This window comes from Callospermophilus lateralis, chromosome 11 (genome assembly GCF_048772815.1).
Source record: "Callospermophilus lateralis isolate mCalLat2 chromosome 11, mCalLat2.hap1, whole genome shotgun sequence".
Classification (NCBI taxonomy): Eukaryota; Metazoa; Chordata; class Mammalia; order Rodentia; family Sciuridae; genus Callospermophilus; species Callospermophilus lateralis.
In genome coordinates, this window is record NC_135315.1 from 84,914,534 (window position 1) to 84,934,351 (window position 19,818).

Here is a 19,818-nt window from a genome sequence, read left to right on the forward strand (position 1 = left end):
AGGAGGACACCAACCTCCCCCAGACAGAATGTTACAGGAAGCACAGAAGAGTATACTGTGAGCTCAAAACTAAGACTGTAATTCTCTAACTTTAGTGTATCTGAGAATTTACCTGGAAACCTTGTTAAAAATGAAGATTTCCAGGTTATACTCTACAGATTGTGATTTAGTTTATCTGGAGTAGTCCTGGGGATTCTTTTTTTAACCAGAAATACTAATTGATTTTCCTATCACACCTCACCAAAGAGAAATGAGGAATCTGACAGAGGGTTTGTGAAGTTGGGATCCTTAAGAACAGAAAGAAGCTTAAAGCCTCCTGAAAGAACAGCTGAGCAGAAAAGCTAGTAAAAGAAAAGCAGAAAAGTTAATGAAAGAAGTACCACTGTAGCTTTGGTAGATTCTAACTCCCATCTATTAGCTCTCCTTCAACAGTGAGACCATGCAGCAGTGAGGAGCAAAAGCAATTAATCCGGCAATACAGTTTTTCCCTCAAAGGTCTAAAATAAATCTGCTCCCTTGGAACTGAGTAAATCCTTGGTTACTTAATTATATCAACAGAATATATCAAAATTATATCAAAAGAATAACAAAAGAAAAGTATGGACGCACATTAGGTATCACTGTGTGTGTATCCCAGGTTCACAACAATAAAGTACACACTGAGAAATTCCAAGCAAGTCATTTAATTATTTAAACCAAACATAGGCTTTCCTACCCCATCCTTCTCCTTAGCTAAAACATGGTATCAAATGCCCTATCTCCTATGTTCTAACTGCTCTTATTCTAAAGATACAAGCTGTCCACTTTGCTCTTGAAGCATCAACTATGCAAAACCAAAACACAGCAGAGAGCTACTTTGAGGGGCTAAAACTATCTCAGTCAGCCCAGTCCCTTGTCTTTAGCTTTCTGGGGGAATTCACACAGTTGACTTATTATAGCTTAATTTAGAATTCTATTCATGTCAAACACTCTAATTTCATGATTTGAAGCTACAGACTTTGGGAAATTATAACCCAATCTGATTTCTAACAGGAGATTGGGCAGGCCTCATTCCACTGGGGGTGCAGAACACCAGGGATGGGCCCCACTCCACTGGGGGCATGTTTTACTTAGTAGTCAGTAAAAATGTTACCTCTACTGATGACTATTGAAGCATCAGAAAGGAAGCCACCAAAGTAACCATCCTCTTCTTCCCAAATGATCATGGACCTACCTCTCTGTCTTGTCTTTTTTAGAAAGTAAACCCACTTGGCTAATTCAAATATGCCATGACCTCCTTGATCTTAAAGAGCTAGAATCACAAAATCAGATGAAAGAGGCCTCAGGCTTCAGTGAACTTTAGCTCAATACTCAAATCAACTTGGCTCTCTTGGCTGAAGACAAATGAGTCTCCCTCAAATAAAACAGTTCAGGAGGAAGCAACATTACTGAAAATGTCAGACACAATTTTTAAAAGTGGGTCATATAAGGTCTGGCTCAGTCATAAGAAAAGCACCCTTGATTAGCTTGTGGCCAGTGCCTCTTCACATAGAATACCAGAACTCAGTGAAACAGAGCAGTTCTTGCTTCCGTTAATGGGATGGGCCTATCACTACTAAGCTATTCATCTGCCCTGTCACAAATAGGCCTAAATTTTCTTTCTTCCTGTACTCTAAGATAATACATTTTCCTTTTCCTGCACTCCTCAGAGCTAAGTTGCCTGCAAGCAGACCAGGCCCTTCCTGAATTCTTAAAGACTTTCAGAAATGCAACACAACCCATCAAAACTAATAAGATAGAACAGGAAATGAGGATTATGGGACGTAAAAACATAAAAAGATTATTATTTTAGAGGATCAATAGTCAAAAAAGCACATACCAAAAAGATATTAGTATTTTTTTTCCAACTTACCTTAATACAGCCAACTATTGTAGTTGTAAGAGCAGAATTATACTGAGTGCAGAGCACTGTGGCATACATCAAGATGAACCTAGGGTGAAGAAGGAAAAGGTACATCATAATGAAGACCCAGTGCTTAACTTTAAAATAATCTCTAGCCAAGAGAAACAGCCAGTATTGGCCATGCTAGCTCATTCTAGTCATCGAGCAACTGTGAGCTTTCTTCACCTCACTGTTGTTACATTGAAGCTTCAGATTTTTTAAGACTTCTAAAGAGAAACACACATCCATTTCCTGTCCTGGTGTTTTTCTGATCCCCTCAACAAAACCATGAAACCATTACTTATAATGATGAGTATTCTTTAGCAATCATGCTTCCTACTATCTCACCTAAGCTAGACAGAAAGCTCAGATCTCACAACCCTAGCTCACTTGTATACCTCTCATGAGGACAATGTGACCTCTGGACAGGATGAAGGCAAGAGGGATTCTTAAGGATGGAAGAAAATCAAACTGGAACTACTTTAAGAGGGGATACAGGCTCCCTCAATAACTAAGTAGCAGCACTTGGAAATCCTAGGTTTCCACTGAGGTTTTTGAGCTGACTTAATCCTAGGGAAGCATGTCATTATATTCTAAAGCATCTGCTCACTATGCCAGGTCCAGTCACAGATGAGCTGACTGGCTAAGGGAAGGACACATTTTAGAAACATGAAAGTGAGGAGAGAAGCATGTTTGCAGATACTCTTTGCCTTTTACATCTTCTCTTCTAGACAGAAGACAACATGGTAGAGATAAGTCAATTAGCCCCAAAGTCAAATGCAGCCTTGCCATCTACTGCTTGTGTAAACTTTGATAATTAATTTTTGAGCCTGCTTTCTCATAGGTAAGAGAACAACAACATGTGTCAAACTGTCAATGTATAGATAAAATAATGCATACTGAAATAAAATGATGCTTATTATAGACAAGGCCAATGGATAAATGTCAGCTCTTTTCTTCCTCTAACATGACTTTGGGATCAATTCAGCAGCCTTAAGAGCACACTCCCAGGTGGTACTATGAAACCACTTGAGTCTGGAATTGATTATCCTAAGCTGACACACTCAGGAGCCCAAACATATACTGGGAAATGAGGCAAATGAACTCCTGAACAAATTTCTCTAATCTATGTCTCTAGGAAAACTATCGGCTAACAAGGTGATAAACACTCACCCCATCACACAGGAGAGGGTGAACTGTAGAAGAAAGAGGGTGTCAGCCCAGCCTTCAAACTCCATTGCCTATAATACGCAAGGAAGCATTAGATTTTAGAGCAGGCCCTCAGAAGGAGCTCATTCATTCATTAATGAAAATCCTTTTATGTGTGTACCTCCAACATGCACACACATGCACGTGCACGCACACACACACACACACACACACACACACACACAGAGGCATGCATTTCCCTGCATCACTCCCAGGATAGAGTGATGTTCAAGTTTCAAATATATCAAACTGAACCAACAAAAATTTTCAAAAGACACCCTACTTTCTAAAATGTAATGTGGGGAGATTTTGTACTTCTCCCTACTAGTGCAAAGAAATATCTATTTCCTTAAGGCACACATCCACATCTGGCTAAACTCAGCTATTCTCCCAGATGGCTGTTAGTGTACTAGTGTTAAAGGTTTTCTCCAACATTAAAACACATTTCTACCCAGGTGCAGTGGCACACACCTGTAATCCCAGCAGCTAGGGAGGCAAAGGCAGGAGGATTGTGAAGTCAAAGCCAGCCTCAGCAATTTAGTCAAGCACTAAGCAACTCAGTGAGACCTTGTCTCTAATAAAATACAAAACCGGGTTATGGATGTGGCTCAGTGGTCAAGTACCCCTGAATTCAATCCCAGGTACCTCCTCCCCCCCTCAAAAAATTTCCTCCTTGGCAATATGTGAAAATTCAAGTATAGAAGTAATTATACAAATACAACTAAGATCTACTCCGGGAGAATTATTGTTCATATATATATGACATGATATAATATCATATATATTATATATCACTTATATATATCATCTCACACACACACACACACCACACACACATATATACACACACACCACAATTTGTTTAGTCAAGAGTCAATGGACTTTTATTTGGGTTGTTTCTACAATTATGTTATTATAAATAAAGCTGCAATTAATCTTGGAGTAAAAGCCTATTGACACATTATTATTTGCCTTTGGTAAATATCTAGGACATTAGATTTCTAGTTGTTTTGGTAAATTTATCCTTAATTTTATAAGATAAACCTTTTTCTTATAAACTGTATACTTTTTTCCAAAGTAGCTACATAATTATATATTCTACCCAGCACTGTATGAGAGCTCTCACCACTGTACATGTTCATCAAAATTTAGAATTCCCAGAGACTATTCTGGTGAGTGGCATGTGGCATTTCAGAATTCTAACTTGTTTCCCTAATGACTAAAAAGGGTTGGGTATCTTTTAATGTGCTTATCTGACATCAGTATTTCTTTTTTTATAGTCTACCCAAATCTTCTGCCAAATTTTAATTAAAAGTCTTCTGATGACTGAGTTTTAAGTTTTTTTATACATTCTTGATGAATATCTTTAATCATGTACATGTGGTACACACACACATGCATGGATGACTTCAGAGTAAAAAATAATCAGAATTATATAGCAAAAACCTTAAGTAAATCTCTCTATACTCTATATACAGGAGTTCCTTCCCTCCTTAATCTCCTATGCTAACGGGGCAGGATTCTGACATGTATTAACTTAGGCCTTGGGGCACTATGCTAAAGAGGATTTAATTATGTCTGCTCATAATGAAATAGAAAACTACAGCAATAAATAATACTGCCTAATATTTGTGGAGTGCTTCTGAATAGATCATGTCATTTGAGTCCCATGATAACCCTCTAAGATGAAAAAGCCAAGTCATATTATCCCCAGAAGACATCAAATGACTAACTAACTTTAGGTCACATAACTAATATATTAGACTCAAATCTACACATTGCAAGTCCATGGCTCTTTACAATGAACATTAAATTTTATTCAGGAAAAATGCCCCAAATATATACTGCATAGGCCCCCTTTGGGGATACAGTAACTATTCTGTAGAATATTAAAATAAATCTTATGGCCATTATTCTATTTACACAATTCAAAAACAGAAAAATAATTCTCAGAGGATTTATTTTCCCCATTTCCCTAAGTATTTGGCCTATGTCTGAAGAAAGCCAGTCTATGGCACAAGTAGCCTGCTGCATTCCTCTACTTCACCACAATAATAGATCTTTGACAGCAACAAAATCAGCAGCAGCCATTTGAAAGTACAGCTGAAGGACAAATATGACCCATTCAGTCACCTCAAGAGCCCACCTCCCTGCTATCTGCCATAAGAACAGCATTAAGAAAGCAATAAAAGCTACCACTTATTACAAGCTTCCTATGTGCCAGACTCAGAAATATTCAGTAACTTTTCCAAAATTATTCAGCTAGTAAGAGCTTGTTCAGTTCCACAGCCTACAGTCCTTCTATCTATACTTCTGGGAAACAACACAAGTTTTTCTACTCAATGGCTACTCTTATCAGATCAGTGAGTCAAAAGCAGGAGTTCTACTTGTAACTCTGCATTAACTTTCTGTGAGGTCATAATAAAGTCATATAACCTCTATGAGCCCTTGTCTATATTACAAAGGTAGAAAACAATCTGCTCCTTCTGCTTTTTGTTAGAAACAATTGGGAGAATAAAATAAGATATATAAATTATATAAATATATACTGAATTTATAAACAGAAGAGATTATTTACTTAAGCTTCCACCACTACCATTATTAACTCATGGTGGTAGATTTGCAGGGAAGAAAAATTTTGTTTTTAAGGTTCTGGGTATTGAACGCAGGGCCATACACATGCTAGGCAAGTGCTCTACCATTAAGCGACACCCACAGCCCCAACAGGCAAACCTTTTTATTTTCCCTATGACAGGAGATACAGAAGGCACAATGATCATGTACTTTTTTTAATCAGGAAAAATAAAATGTTTAAACAAAACAAAACTTCTGCCTCTAGAGAAAACTCTGATAAAGAGTCACTGTGACGAGAATGACCTGACTGGTCATTCTGTGCGTAACACAGAACTAAATAGGACTCTGCCACAAGCTCCATGATCTGCAATCTTGGCTAAGTGGTGGCTGTGGTTACAGACTGAACATACAAAGATGCTTTCTTAGGCTTCCTTCTGTTTTGAATGAAGTCTCCACCTCTACAGGTGCTGGTGGTATCCCGTAATTCCACGGGTCAAAATCTCCAGGAGTGAAAAGAGTGTCATACAATCAAAGGGCAAAGGTTATATGGACCTACCATGTTCTGTGTAAGATTTTTAGTTAAATAAAAATATTTGAAACAGAAAAGTTTAACTATAAAATTTATTCTTTACTTGCTTAGATAAAGGAAATTAAAAGATTTAGGGAGTATCTGAGTAAGATTAAGCACTAAAATGACATACAATAATAAAACTAAAATCTAATCCAGGAATACAATCAGATTTTGTCTTTTTTTTTTTCCTTTGGTACCAGGGATTGATCTGAGGGGCACTCAACCACTGAGCCACATCCCCAACCCTATTTTGTATTTTATTTAGAGACAGGGTCTTATTAATTTGCTTAGCACCTTGCTTTTGCTGAGGCTAGCTTTGAACTCACCATCCTCCTGTTTCAGTCTCCAGAGACACTGGGATTATAGGCATGAACCACTGTGCCCTCAAGTTTTTTTCTTTTGTACCAGCTCTGATTGATTAATTCTGGCTGTCTGAAACACTGTAATGGGAAACATTCTGAGGCTATGTCCAGGCTCAAAAAGGAAAGTACTGTGACTATTTGTCCTTGTCCATAAGAGCACAGGATAATATCTGCACTGATTCACCACTCCTGATCTAAAGAGAAACGTGGAATAATTTCATTGTGCATTTCAGTCTCAAGTGCAACCATTTCCACTTCCAGGGAAACTTGCTAAACAAAAAGTAAATAACTTATTTTATATGCAAACTAAAATCTGAAGTATAAATGAGACATTTTCTGTGTTTTGATTCTCCCTGCTTACCTTGAAAAATCTTAACAAACACTTTAGGCTTCCTATACTCTATATAGAACATCATGGTAAAAAGGTTGTAAATGATGTAAATCTATTTTGAAATTTCTTTCTCTTAAAAAAAAACTATTGAGAAAAAAATGTGGCCTTTTCTAAAAGTAAACTGCTAGGAAACTTGCTAAGGCAGAACAAAGATAATGTTAGTGGTGCAAATGATCTGCCATAGTTCTCTCCCTGCCTTGGGAAAGTCAGGTGAGTTCCTAGAATCAGCGGTGCTGGGTTACCCACCTTGACACTATTATAACCATTTTCTACCTCTCCTGCTCTGCCCCTTATGCTAGCTTAAATGAGTATATGAGCCCAGATATTTTCACTATCTCGCTGCTCACTGTGCTCTGCCACCAATATAAAACCTATGTATGATGGCAAAACTACACTTACTAAACTTACTAACCAAGTTTCTTGCTCCTGTTGAAAAAGTCACATCCTCAAAAATGACTAATAACAAGAGTAGTCACCCTGGACAGGCTACCCCAGTAGCCTAAAACTTTTTCATAATTTAAACAGCAGTGCTTCATAAGAGACACTTCCAGACAGATGATTTGTGTGGCAACTTTTCTTGTCATTCCCCTAAGTCATGTAATATAACCAGTGATATAATGAAGACATTATACAATGTCCCAGTGCCTATAGTACTGGCCTTGTGAGATTCACAGCAAGAGGTCTGTTCTTCCATTCCTACGTGAGAGTACCTAGCAGAATGTGCTGCCAGAAAGCAGAGCTCCAACTCTCGTGACTCTGAATCACTGGCTTTGTGCTGCAAACATTCCCTTTTGGAGGCAGCAACTAATGAATTTAAACACAATCTGTCCTGACACTTTGGAAAGTCATTAGTGAAGTGATGTCCACTCCACCTCTACCTATATTAATTAGATATCTTTTATTAACAGGAAGCTGGTTTTCATATAATATGTAGGGACTTTTAAAAATATTTTAGAAGATATGTATTTTAAAAACATTAAGTGCTAAAATATTGGTTCTTTGGTTCAAGGTAAATGCAAGACTTGCAAACCTTGAATAAACTTTTAAAACACAAACATACACACACACATACACACATACAACCAGACTAGTTTCTGAGAATGCTTTCCCAAGGCTTTCCCTTGTACTATGTGCTCACTGGGATGCATTGTTCAATTGGAACTTGCCTTTTAGTCTTTAAGGTAATTTAGTTCTTTCATCCTTAACCTATAATTCTTTCTTAAAGATTGTATCAATCCTGTCAAATACCTCTCTGGACCTTTCAGAGCCTCTTGTTGGATTTTTGCCCTAGCAGAGGAAAATTTTTCTTCCTTTGCCTACTTAGGTTAATAGTGAGACTTTGAGAAAAATAATTCAAATTTTGCTTTAGTTTGCATCCAGGTCAAGAATCTGCAAATCTAAAAATGCAAACAAATAAATTTGTTCTATCTTTCCCAGTTATTTTTGAAGTTAGAATTCATCACAGAATACTCATCATTTATTCCAAAAAAATAATATTTTTCTTATTGTTCACTTTATAAAGTACAGTTTTTAAATACCTTCACATGATTCTACAATAAAAACAATTCAGAAAAATGAAGAGTTTGGAAGTGTCCCTTCATTCTTTTCTATATACCTATTCCCACACACAAATGCAAAAATTGATGGTTACTTTATTAGTTTCATATATAATTTTTCCAGTTCCTTTATTGAAATAAGTGAATAAACTATGTGTGTCTTATTTTTTGTTTCATTTTACTCAAAGAAAGCCTACCCTTTGCACCATGCTTTTACATTTAACCACTCATCACGGAGACCTTTTCATTCAATACAAAGAGAGCTTCCATGCAATAAGTGGCCTAAGCTCAGGAGAGCCAGGAGTCCCACGGATGAAAGCAGTTGATCAGCATTGATTATCTGGGAGCACTAGATTCAGGCCAGCTGGGAGGACAGCAGCCTAGTAGTGTCCACACCAATATGACTTTTACTGCTCATAAATTCTGTCTCTTCCCAGAAAAGGACCTACTTTGAGAACATTTTATCCCAACCTCCCCATTTTATACATGACAAAGTAGAGTGGGAGAGCAGAAGGACTTATCCAAAATCAGCTAGTGCATGGGGACAGACCTGGAGGATGCTGGTTTTTTGCACGTAGGCCCAAATTTCTCTTCATTGTACCACTTATATCACTAGCTTTTAAGGACTTGTTATTACTTGGAGAGTAAATTTCAAATTCCAATATCTAGCACTGGTTCTAATTTAGAAGGAAACAGGGTGTGGTATAATGAGAAGAGTGACAGAACCAGTCTTACAATCAGGAAATCTGGGAAATCTAGACCTGGGTCCTCTCTGGCCCCTATTTCCTCACTTATGAAATAAAAGGTTTGAACCAGATGCTCTCCAAGGCCTCTCCGAGTCTTACACTTCTATCTTCTAACAACACTTGCATCTATGCCGGTGTTCATACTTAGTTCTGCCTGGAACACACCTTTCATTTCTCCTCCTCCACCTTTCTCAAGGTCCACCTTGGCTTTCCCTGATATGTACCCATTCAGAAAATGCTAAGAGTTCATTTCTCAGGATTCAGAACATTCTTTTTCCTCAACCTAGATCTAGATTACTTCCACTCCAAAAAGCCACACAAATTGGTTTCTCAATCCATTCAGTTCATGTCTGCTTAAATGAATCTTGTAAAGACACCTTTCTTAGCTAACTTACTAAAAACAGTACTTCCCTTCATTCTCCTCATGCTCTACTTCTCTTCATTGCTCTTAGTATATAATTTATGTGTAGTCTATCTCACCCCACTGGAATCCAAACACAATTAAAGCAAAGACCTTGGTCTTTTTTTTTTTTTTTTTTTTTTTACTTTTCAATTCTTAGAAGAGCATCTGACACATAATAAGCACTTAATATGGTCTTTGAAAGAACAGTGATTGTTCGTAAATAATTAATGACAAGGACAAGTTGCTGATTACTCCTAATACTACTCTTTTAACCACCATTGAGTTATTTCTCACATTTGAGGGCTTGTCCTACAAGAAGTCCCTGCATGAAGTCCCAAATGGAGACTGTAAGTCAGGGACAGCAGATAGTTTGGGGAGATACATATACACAGGCAAAAAGCAAGGGTTCTGGAGTCAGACCGGTTCTAGTTTTGAACCTTGCCAACTGGGCTTGAGCATGTTTCTAGCTTCTGAAAAACAGATATCAACCTACTACAGAGGTATGTAACAAAGATCAGTGGAAATTATTTATGTTGAAGTATCTTGTCAGGTAGAAGGCATCATACCAAATAGGTAAAGTATTCTAATGGCCAGAAACAGTCTTAAATTGTTTTTTGGCAACAGCCTCATTTAAAAATGTATGCATAAACACTCATGTTTGTCCAAATATACATATGCACATGTAGGAAGAAAAGCACACTGACAATCTGACAATGAATCACACTCTTAGAAGAACATCTGACACATAATAAGCACTTAATATGGTCTTTGAAAGAACAGAGAAAACTCTTACCTTACCATATATCCCATTCTTTAATGCAAACCCTTTTGGATAAGGCTTCAGACAAACAAACCACTATCTACTGTGAAAATCAATCCTCCAGTGGAAAAACTAAACCTCAGACCTCTTGTAGAACACTATGAGCCTCCTTGACACCCTGGGTTATGTAGGCTTCCACCTACGACATACAGACTGTTTTAAATAAAAAAATAATCACTCAACCACCTTTGTAAGTCTTGTCTCTAAAACAAGCCCCAAAACAGGCTAACTGCTTATTGCATTTGGTGTTTAAGAAAACAAGAACTAGGCTGGGATTGTGGCTCAGTGGTAGAGTACCTGCCAGCAGGTACTCATACATACATGGCCAGTTCATACATAGCCAGTTCCATGGTTCTGGGCCAGAGGTGAGGCAGAACATCATGGCAGAAGAGTGCAGTGGAGGGAAACAGCTCAGGAGTGGTCAAGAGGAAAAGGTCCTACACAAGGACAAAAGAAAAGCCCCCAAGGCAAGGCACACCCCCAGTGACCCACCCCCTCCAGTCACACCCTACCTTGCCTACAGTTACAGAATCACTGCTATTTCAAAGAATATATATTAAGTGCTTATTATGTCACAGATGCTCTTCTAAGAATTGAAAAGGAAAAAAAAAAGATGAAACCCAGTGTGAGGCACTGGGTTCGATTCTCAGCACCACATAATAAATAAATAAATAAACAAATAAATAAATAAAGGCATTGTGTCCATCTACAACTAAAAAAAATAAAAATAAACAAAAAAGAAAACAAGAACTACCTCACTAAACAACAATTATTGATATGTAACTCACACCACTTTCTTCCTAACCTGAATACTCATAGTACTTACTAATAGGCATGCACTTTGATATTGTCTCATACCTAGGCTTTTGGGGGATACCTTATATCTAAACCATAAGGAGTATGTTGCTCTTAGAATGGCAAGTCTGCTCCCTAATAAGATGGTATGGTCTTTAAAGACGATACCATTTTATTGCAGCTTCTTTTTTCTTATTTTTTGAGTCTAACACAGTGAGATATACAATAGTCTTTAACTATATGAGAATGTTGAGAAGGAGAAGATGTTAAGGAAAGAATGTTTAGAAAAAGAGCATTGGATTGTAAGAAAGCCAATATCCATTTGTACCACAATAAATGTTTTATTAGTAATAAGAATGAGAATAAACATTTATACAAAATCCAAAATAATGATGAAGTTTCACTATAAAACAATGAGTTCAATTTCTAAAATTAGTTTATGATTCTAACTGGAAAATATTTAAATGAACTGACATTCTTCAAAATCATTATTCTTCTAAAATAAACCTTTCTTGACTTTGCCTGACACTTTTATTGGAAAAACAAAAGACTATTATTCAAAATTCTACTCTTCTGCTTAGAAATAGAAGAAAAGAATAGGAGGAAATCTAGATCTAACATAGGTGACAAAGCAAATTTTCACACTATGAATAAATATTCTTAACTACACTAAAGCATTTCAAAATGAATGTGAGTTACTGAATTTCAAAATGTGCGAATTATAACTTTTTACATAAATTGTCATCATTCTGGAATGAAGAAATGGCTCCTTTGGTCAATTTTTTCAAGTAGCTACAAGCAATAGGTCAAAGTTTTAATATAATGAAAATTCTGTCTTTGCTAGGTCCTTAAAATACCTAACCATATTAATTCTTCCAACTTTCTCATATACAAATTGGCCTAGACAATTGTAATCTTGCCATTAGGGGATGGTCATTTTACATCACATTCTTACTCCAAAGAGTAAAGGGTGCTACAGTCAGGGTCTTGCTAGGAGGAAGCAGACCACTGTGGAAAGACCCTAGTCTTTGCTATAAGGCTTGGGTTTAAATTCTGATCCTATTACCCCCCATCCCCCACCCGATACCCCCTACCCCTTAGTATGGCTTTGGGCAAGTTATTTACTTTCTCTGAACCTCTACTCTGACATTAGTAAACTAGAGATAATGTAAACTTTCTAAGCTATCATGTTATATATAGAAAGCAACTAGCAGATAATACAGATTCATAAAATGCTAGTTTTTCCTACCATTTTCTTCACAGTCACAGAAATTTACTCATCACAACTGGTCAGAGCAGTTAGCTCTGTTTCCTACTTGAGGGCCATTTCTAGATCTTCTAGTACGCAGGTCACATCATTAGAACTTTACACATCTATTCAAAATGATATGTGCAAATTATTTAAAATAAAGAGGTCTTATGTAACTATATTTCATAAATTATCAGTATCCTTTGTTTCAAGAACAAGTTTTCAATAGTCTAACTGCTCTCAAAAACCTTTTATTTCAGCCTTCACTGATCTGTGGGCATCATCACTGTCTTAAGAATGAATAAGTAATAAGTATTTGATGAAGTACTAGCCAGGGGGATTATCAGAAAGAATCTGGGACAGAAATCCTTGGTAGGATTCTGAATTTCAATTTGATTTGCAAAATGTTATAAATTCTAACAATATGGAATTAACTTTTTCCCTAGGAATACAGGTTAATTTTAGAGAAAAATTCTTCTCTAGATTTACTTTAGTACTCTATTTTGGATTTACTTAACTAAATATTTGCAGAAAATTGGTTACCAACATTAGTTTCTATTTATATGGTCATGGCACCACACAGTAATAAGTATCTCCTAAGGAAAAAAAAAAACAACTTGGAATTTAAGCCAGGATGACAATTATCAGAGAAACAAAATTCTAGTGATGCCTAGAATCTTGCTTAGGGTTTTGAAGTTTTTACTATTTCAAGATTCTTGTGCTTCTCAAGGATAGTTTGCTAAGATTCCTATTTTATAGTTTAATCAAAAATGTAAAAATTCCCTTCCTCTATTCTGGCATATATGAAAAGGACTCTAGTTAGCATGACTATTTTTATGTTGACAAGAGCTATTTTGAGGCACCTTAGTACTCTCCAGCACTTATGCCAAGAAGGAAGTTAGCATGACATTAGTAAACTAAAGAGTAAATTCTCAGTGTGTAGTTACTTAATAAGCACATTTCTTTTTAACAACCCCACAGTCTATTTTTTTTCGGTCAAAAACAATATAGTAATTTATCAACATAAGCCATTTAACCATAATTAGAAAGTCCTACCTTTTGTGCATCTCCTGTGAAATATGCAATGGCCAGGGTGGGCAGAATCATGAACAGTGCGTTGTAATAGAGAAGACCATATTTCCCCAGCTCCTAGGATAATAATAATAATAATAATAATAATAATAATAATAATAATAATAATAATAATGTATGATTTTGTGTGACTTTCTTAAGTTAAAAAGGCTTTAATTTCAACAGATGCATTCAAGTCTGAAATGCAGCACTAAGCTTTATGCTGTATGATTCATGTTCACAGGACCAGGATTATAAGTAGTCCTGAAATTATAGGCAATAAAATTTATGATTTATTTAAAGTATCTCCGTGTTGGCCATACTAGGATAAACCAAATAATTAATTGTTTATGGTCACAAGTATCACTGAAAAGTGTGCCTCATTTTGCATGGCAGCAAGCAAAAAGCCATAGAGAAACAAAGCAATCTTTAAGAATAGGTGCCCAGTCAGCCAGAGACATGTGCTCTCCAGGAATGGAGGATGTATATAGAAGCAAACAAATGATCCACATCATTCACATAACTGATAAATAACAAAAATAGAAATGCCAAAACTGTTTTCTTTTCACATTTTAAATGTTTTGAGTACTTTTTAAAATATTTTTTAATGTAGATGGACACAATGCTTTTATTTATTTATTTATTTTTATGCAGTGCTGAGGATCAAACCCAGTGTCTCACACGTACTAGCCAACTGCTCTACCACTGAGCCACAACCTCAGCCCTGTTTGAGTATCTTTCTTCCCAACTCCTGAATTTTTTTTTAAGTTACTGGGGATTGAATCCAGAGGTGCTTTACCATTGAGCTACACCCTCATAGTTTATTATTATTTTTTTAATTTTAAGACCAGGTCTCACTAAGTTGCTGAGGCTAGCCTTAAACCTGTGATTCTCCTCCTCAGACTCCTGAGCTGCTGAGATTACAGGCATGTACTACCATACCTAACTCTCCCAAACTTCTTAAACACAGTACACCAACTAAATTTTACTTAGGGCATCATCATAAACACACATTACTATAGCATGTTCTCATACAGTGCTGCCCTTAATGCTGTTTAATAGCCCCTGTGCTATTTTTTTATCATTATTTGTGTCTGTTTCAGAGTTTTTCTGTTTCTCTTGTTGCAGATTATCTTTTACACTACTGGCAAGCCTTTGCCTCTAAACAGAACACCACTTCTAGTTTGCTGATTGTAATCCATGAAACGAAAAGCAGATCAATGAGCTTAAAAGTTCTAATGTAAATAAGTTCTAAGTCATTTCTAAGTGAAGAACTAAATGTCTCTCCTAGGAGTAAAATACTCTGAACTTTTTTTTTCCCCCTAGGTTCTAGGATGTATTCTAGACTGCACTGTTCAAAAATAGTAGCCACTAGCCACATGTATCTATTTAAAGTTAATTATAATTACATAAAGCTTCTAATTCAGTTCCTCAATTATATCTGTCACTTTTTAAATGCTCAATATCCACATATGTCTCGTGGCTATTAGTAACAAACAGCAGAGAGAGATAAAGAAGACTTCCAACATCAAAAGAAATTCTATTGGACAGCATTGCTTCAGACAATTGAAGCTGCTGGATAAATGTTTTAATTAGTATTTATTCTCCAAAGCAGTAAATGGATTAAAAGGAAACACACACACACACACACACACACACACACACACACACACACACCAGAATAAGACCAAACTTCTATCTGCTCTCTTTACTTAAAAAAGGCAAAAATGTTTACTAGCATCTTCCTTTGAAATGCAATCATCATACAGTCATCAGGCAAATAAATGAAGGATGAGACATAAAAGGCATACTTAGAGAAAATGTATAGGAAAAAAAATCTATACTGTCCCTAGTTCTTCAAGGATATTTTTTTAAAAAATTCTCTGAGAAAATGAATAGGGTAATCACACAATCTGTAATTCTCTGGAGGAGAAGGCAAAGCCCTGGCCAAAAGGATTCCAACTCAATACTATTATAATTATTGAACAGGATATTTATATTTATTTATCATCTGAATTTCAAAAAAAAGACCTGAAGTAATTTCAGAAATATTGTAAGTATAATATAGCAGAGTAAGAACTAAGCAGAATGGGGGATTGTGGCTCAGCAGTAGAACACTCGCCTAGCATGTGCAAGGCCCTGGGTTCAATCCTCAGCACCACATAAAAATAAATAAATAAAATAAAGATATTGTATTCAACTACAACTAAAAAAATAAATATTAAAAAAAAGAACTAAGCAGAAAAGTTCATCTGACTGAAGATAAAACACGGGTAGAAAATAAGATAAAACCATCATCAGTTATAAGACTAAATTATGATATAAAAACATACCAGCTGCTCAGGAAAAACTATGGTGACATCTAAGATAAATATCTCATTTGGGTACTCACCTAGGGTACATTATGAAATCAAGAACAACTCCTTCAAAAACAACCCTATGATGCAGCAAGCTGAGTTCTATATACCTGTTTTTTACTGTAATACAACCTCACAATGTATCAAAAGAATTGTGGGTCAAATACTCAGCTTTCTGATGGTCTGGCTTGATCTGAAAATAAATTTAATGTTTGCATACTCAAAGTATATAGCAAACAAACAAAAAATATTCTGAAATGCCTTCATTCCACGCCACCAATAGAAGGCAAAGAGCTGGATGTACAAAGGTCACGTATGAGATCCAAGCCAGGAAACTTGGCAGTACCCTTGAGGGAGCGAAACTAATGCTTCCTCAAGATTCCTACCATTTGTTGGGCAAGTACACAAAGGTCATCCTGTTCTGCAAGCGCCTTCCAACACTCACTTCCCTTCAAGATTGCCCAAAGGCTTCAGGATATTTCTCTTGTTCCAGGTCCCTCACTAAGTATCTTTAGAACAGAGCCATGAGCATTTATGACATTTTTCTCTATGAACTTTGTAACCTTCCTACCCCACTCTAAGTCAATACTCCCATAATCCCTTCCCAAAAGCCATCAATAAAACCTAATTGCTAATTAAAGAACTTTCTTATGTGAACACCAGAATATAGGCATTTACCCTCAGAGAACCCCCATGTCTCTCCCATCTCTTCTAAGTACTTTTCTTTATTCCATACTTTTTACCCTCATGAATTGCTATTACCATTCCCAACATCAGTAAATATCTAATAAAGAAGTTTTAGATAGCTACCTACTTTTGAATCTAATTTTTGTTTTATGTATGCACCATTTGCTGCTGTCAGTATATCGTTTATCAGAATAAAAACATATCCTTCCAGATCAAATGCCAAGTCAGAGCTGCAAAACATAAGCAAAAGTTTAAGAATAAGTTAGATTTAAAGAACATGCATTTAATTTTTAATAGGTCTGAACTACAATATTTGCAAGAACATTTCTTTTCCAGCTAAATGAACATTAGGTTATTATATCAGCTACTAGTGTTTCTTGAGTCCTGGTCACAGTTGGCAATTCCATACTCAATAGGGATTATTTTAGAAACAAAAACACTAATGCTTAAACACATCATAAGGAATAATCAATCATGCCAGTTAATAGTAAACTGTTCTGAATTCAAAGTCAGACCAAATCAGGCAGAAGGCATCAATTTCACAAATAAGGAAATCAAAAGTTCTTAACATATCATTTTTCAAAAAGTTCACGAAAAAGATGGGACTAACTTCCACAGGCAGTTGGGCAGAATTTCTGAAGTATGGATCACAGTAAGCTGTGAGAGGGCACATAGTAGGAACTCAAATACTTACTCAATGAGGTAAAACTAGTGAGACTGGGGAAATTGAAAATCTCTGCTACTTAATAGGGTAGTAAGCACAAGATAAGAAATCAGTAAATTTAATGGAATAAATGAATAATCTGAGCAAAGTATGCCTTCAGCGTACTTTAACACCCCAGCCAAAATGGTGTCCTCACATTCTATGACTTTGCAGAGACACTACAATGCTTGTAGCTGAACCTCTAAATGGAACCAAAACCTGAGGAGCTGCATACTGCTGCAGTTTCAGACAGGATTAGCCTAATGCACACCCCCTAATCCAAGCATATGGCAACACTCTAACTTCAGGTTCTCTTCTTCTCCATCTTTTTCACAAGCCAAAGGTTCTAATTAAGCAGGGCTAGTTAGAAACTCTCTTCAAAGCTTTCTGCAGGCCAAAGTGAGTCCTGAATAAACCTGTTGTACAATTTTGGATCTCACTGGCTTCAAGGAAATGCTTCAAAATGTTCAGAGGTTAACAGGACACCTTTTAAAAGAAAGGCAGATACCTGGTGTAGAATTTTTCTCCAAGGAGACAAATACAACATTTGGCTATAAAAACAAATTCTGGTAACAAATTTTGCTACCCTCTCTTTTTTAGAATGAAATTTCACTTGGAGATCTAAGATAAAATAGAATTTAAATTATACTTCCCCCCAGTTACACCACAAGGATATGATGAAAGTAAATGAGCCATCCATTGGAATACCCAGATGTAAATGTATGTCAGGTAGAATCTGTGACATCAGTAAATCCATCTATGCATGACCAGGGCTGAGTAAAATGTATCAGGCTTCTAGTGATCATTTTCATTTTCTGTCTTTGGGTATACATTTTCCCCATGTAATTTTTTTTCTTTATTTGTTTTTAAACTGCATCAAAATAATCATGTATATTTTGGGTGTATAGTGTGATAATTCTATACATACACAATATATAATGATCAAATCAGAACAATTAGCATAGTCATCTCCTTAAACATTTATCATTGCTTTGTATTTTCCTCATACACTTTAAAACTAGAACTTTTATAAAAAGGGGAAATGTTCCAGTAATCTAATAAGACTAAGTAATGACATCTGTAATGTATCTTAAGTTAGGCCAAATAAAGCAATGATATTATTCATTATTCCATAAGTCAAGGTATTCATTGTCATTTGCCTCACCTCACAAAAGAGCAGACACCATTTTCTTTAAAAATTTGCAAAGTAAAAGAATGCCACATGGTTTATGAAATTGCATGGGCTCTGAATTCAGGCACACATTCAAATTCCAGCATTTATTAGCAGTGCAACCTTGAGCAAGTATAGAACTTTAAATTTCCTTTAACTGTAACGTCGGAAAATTATACCCATACCATTCAGCACTATGAAGAATACATAAATAATGTGCTCAATGCTGAAAATATTTTGTGGCACACAGTATGTGCTCAGTAAGTACAGGAGAGTAACAAATCCTAAATTACATGAATTTAAGAATCCCCAAAATTTTAATTTTGCCAGCCTTGACCTTAACACAGCCAAAGATTTAACTTCTGAAGAAGACACGACTTTTACTTAGGCTACAAAAAATTATTCTGATTGGTAACTGATCATTTATTATCAAAATGTATTGACAATTTTTCATGTGCTATTTATAGGCCCTCATCTTACCTGGCAGCTACAAAGGCTCCAATAATCATTGCAAATACAGTCATCTACCTATCCTAATATATCTGGTATATCCAAATTGTATGAGACTAGCTAAAGTAATCCCTTAGTAGATGTGGAACAAATTTAAATGCTGCAAAATGAACAGGCTTTAAATTTGCTTTTTAAATATTTTATTCTTTTTGATGCTTTTGCTACTTTTAAAGGGAAAAAGAATCTTTGTGATTCTGGACTTAGTTGCATGAGTAACATTATTTTCAATTTTACTAATTTAGATTAAAACCACAAGCAAGCAAACAAAAGGATAACATACACCCCAAATTCCTCTTATACTAATCATTGTTATCTTTTAAAAATGTTTTTATTAGTGCACTATAGTTTATATAATGGTGGGATATATTTTGACATAATCATATATGTATGGAATAAAATTTGCTCCATTTTAGTTTCTGGCATCTCCTCTTTCCTTCTATAACCATGGTTAGTAGATTTTTTCACACAGTCAAAATTTCATAGAAAAGATGGAAAATCATTAATTTCTTAATAGGAAAACAATTCATCCACATATTTATACATGTAAATGACATATAGTGAACTTGTTATCTTGTATGAGTTGGTGAGTTTTTTTCTTATTTGTTGGCTTGCTTGTTTTATTTCCATTTTTTCTAAAACAAAAACTGAAACTTACAGCATTTTATTTTTTAATTTTTTTTTATCTTGGCATGATTATTTTGGTAAAATAGAGTGGATGGGGA

The 19,818-nt window shown here is 35.8% G+C and overlaps 1 protein-coding gene across 1 annotated transcript in view; it reads right to left on the reverse strand.

Moving 5' to 3' along the window:
* The window catches only part of LOC143410245 (nucleotide sugar transporter SLC35D1-like), a 42,961-nt gene extending 23,851 nt beyond the window's left edge, over window positions 1-19,110 (reverse strand). Inside the window, exons 1-5 of the mRNA XM_076871013.1 lie at window positions 19,067-19,110; window positions 16,840-16,942; window positions 13,654-13,746; window positions 3,095-3,162; window positions 1,892-1,970 (exon numbers count right to left, since the gene is read on the reverse strand). Coding sequence (XP_076727128.1) covers window positions 1,892-1,970; window positions 3,095-3,162; window positions 13,654-13,746; window positions 16,840-16,942; window positions 19,067-19,110 — 387 coding nt within the window. The remainder of the gene's footprint in view (window positions 1-1,891; window positions 1,971-3,094; window positions 3,163-13,653; window positions 13,747-16,839; window positions 16,943-19,066) is intronic.
* Window positions 19,111-19,818: the final 708 nt, after the last annotated feature.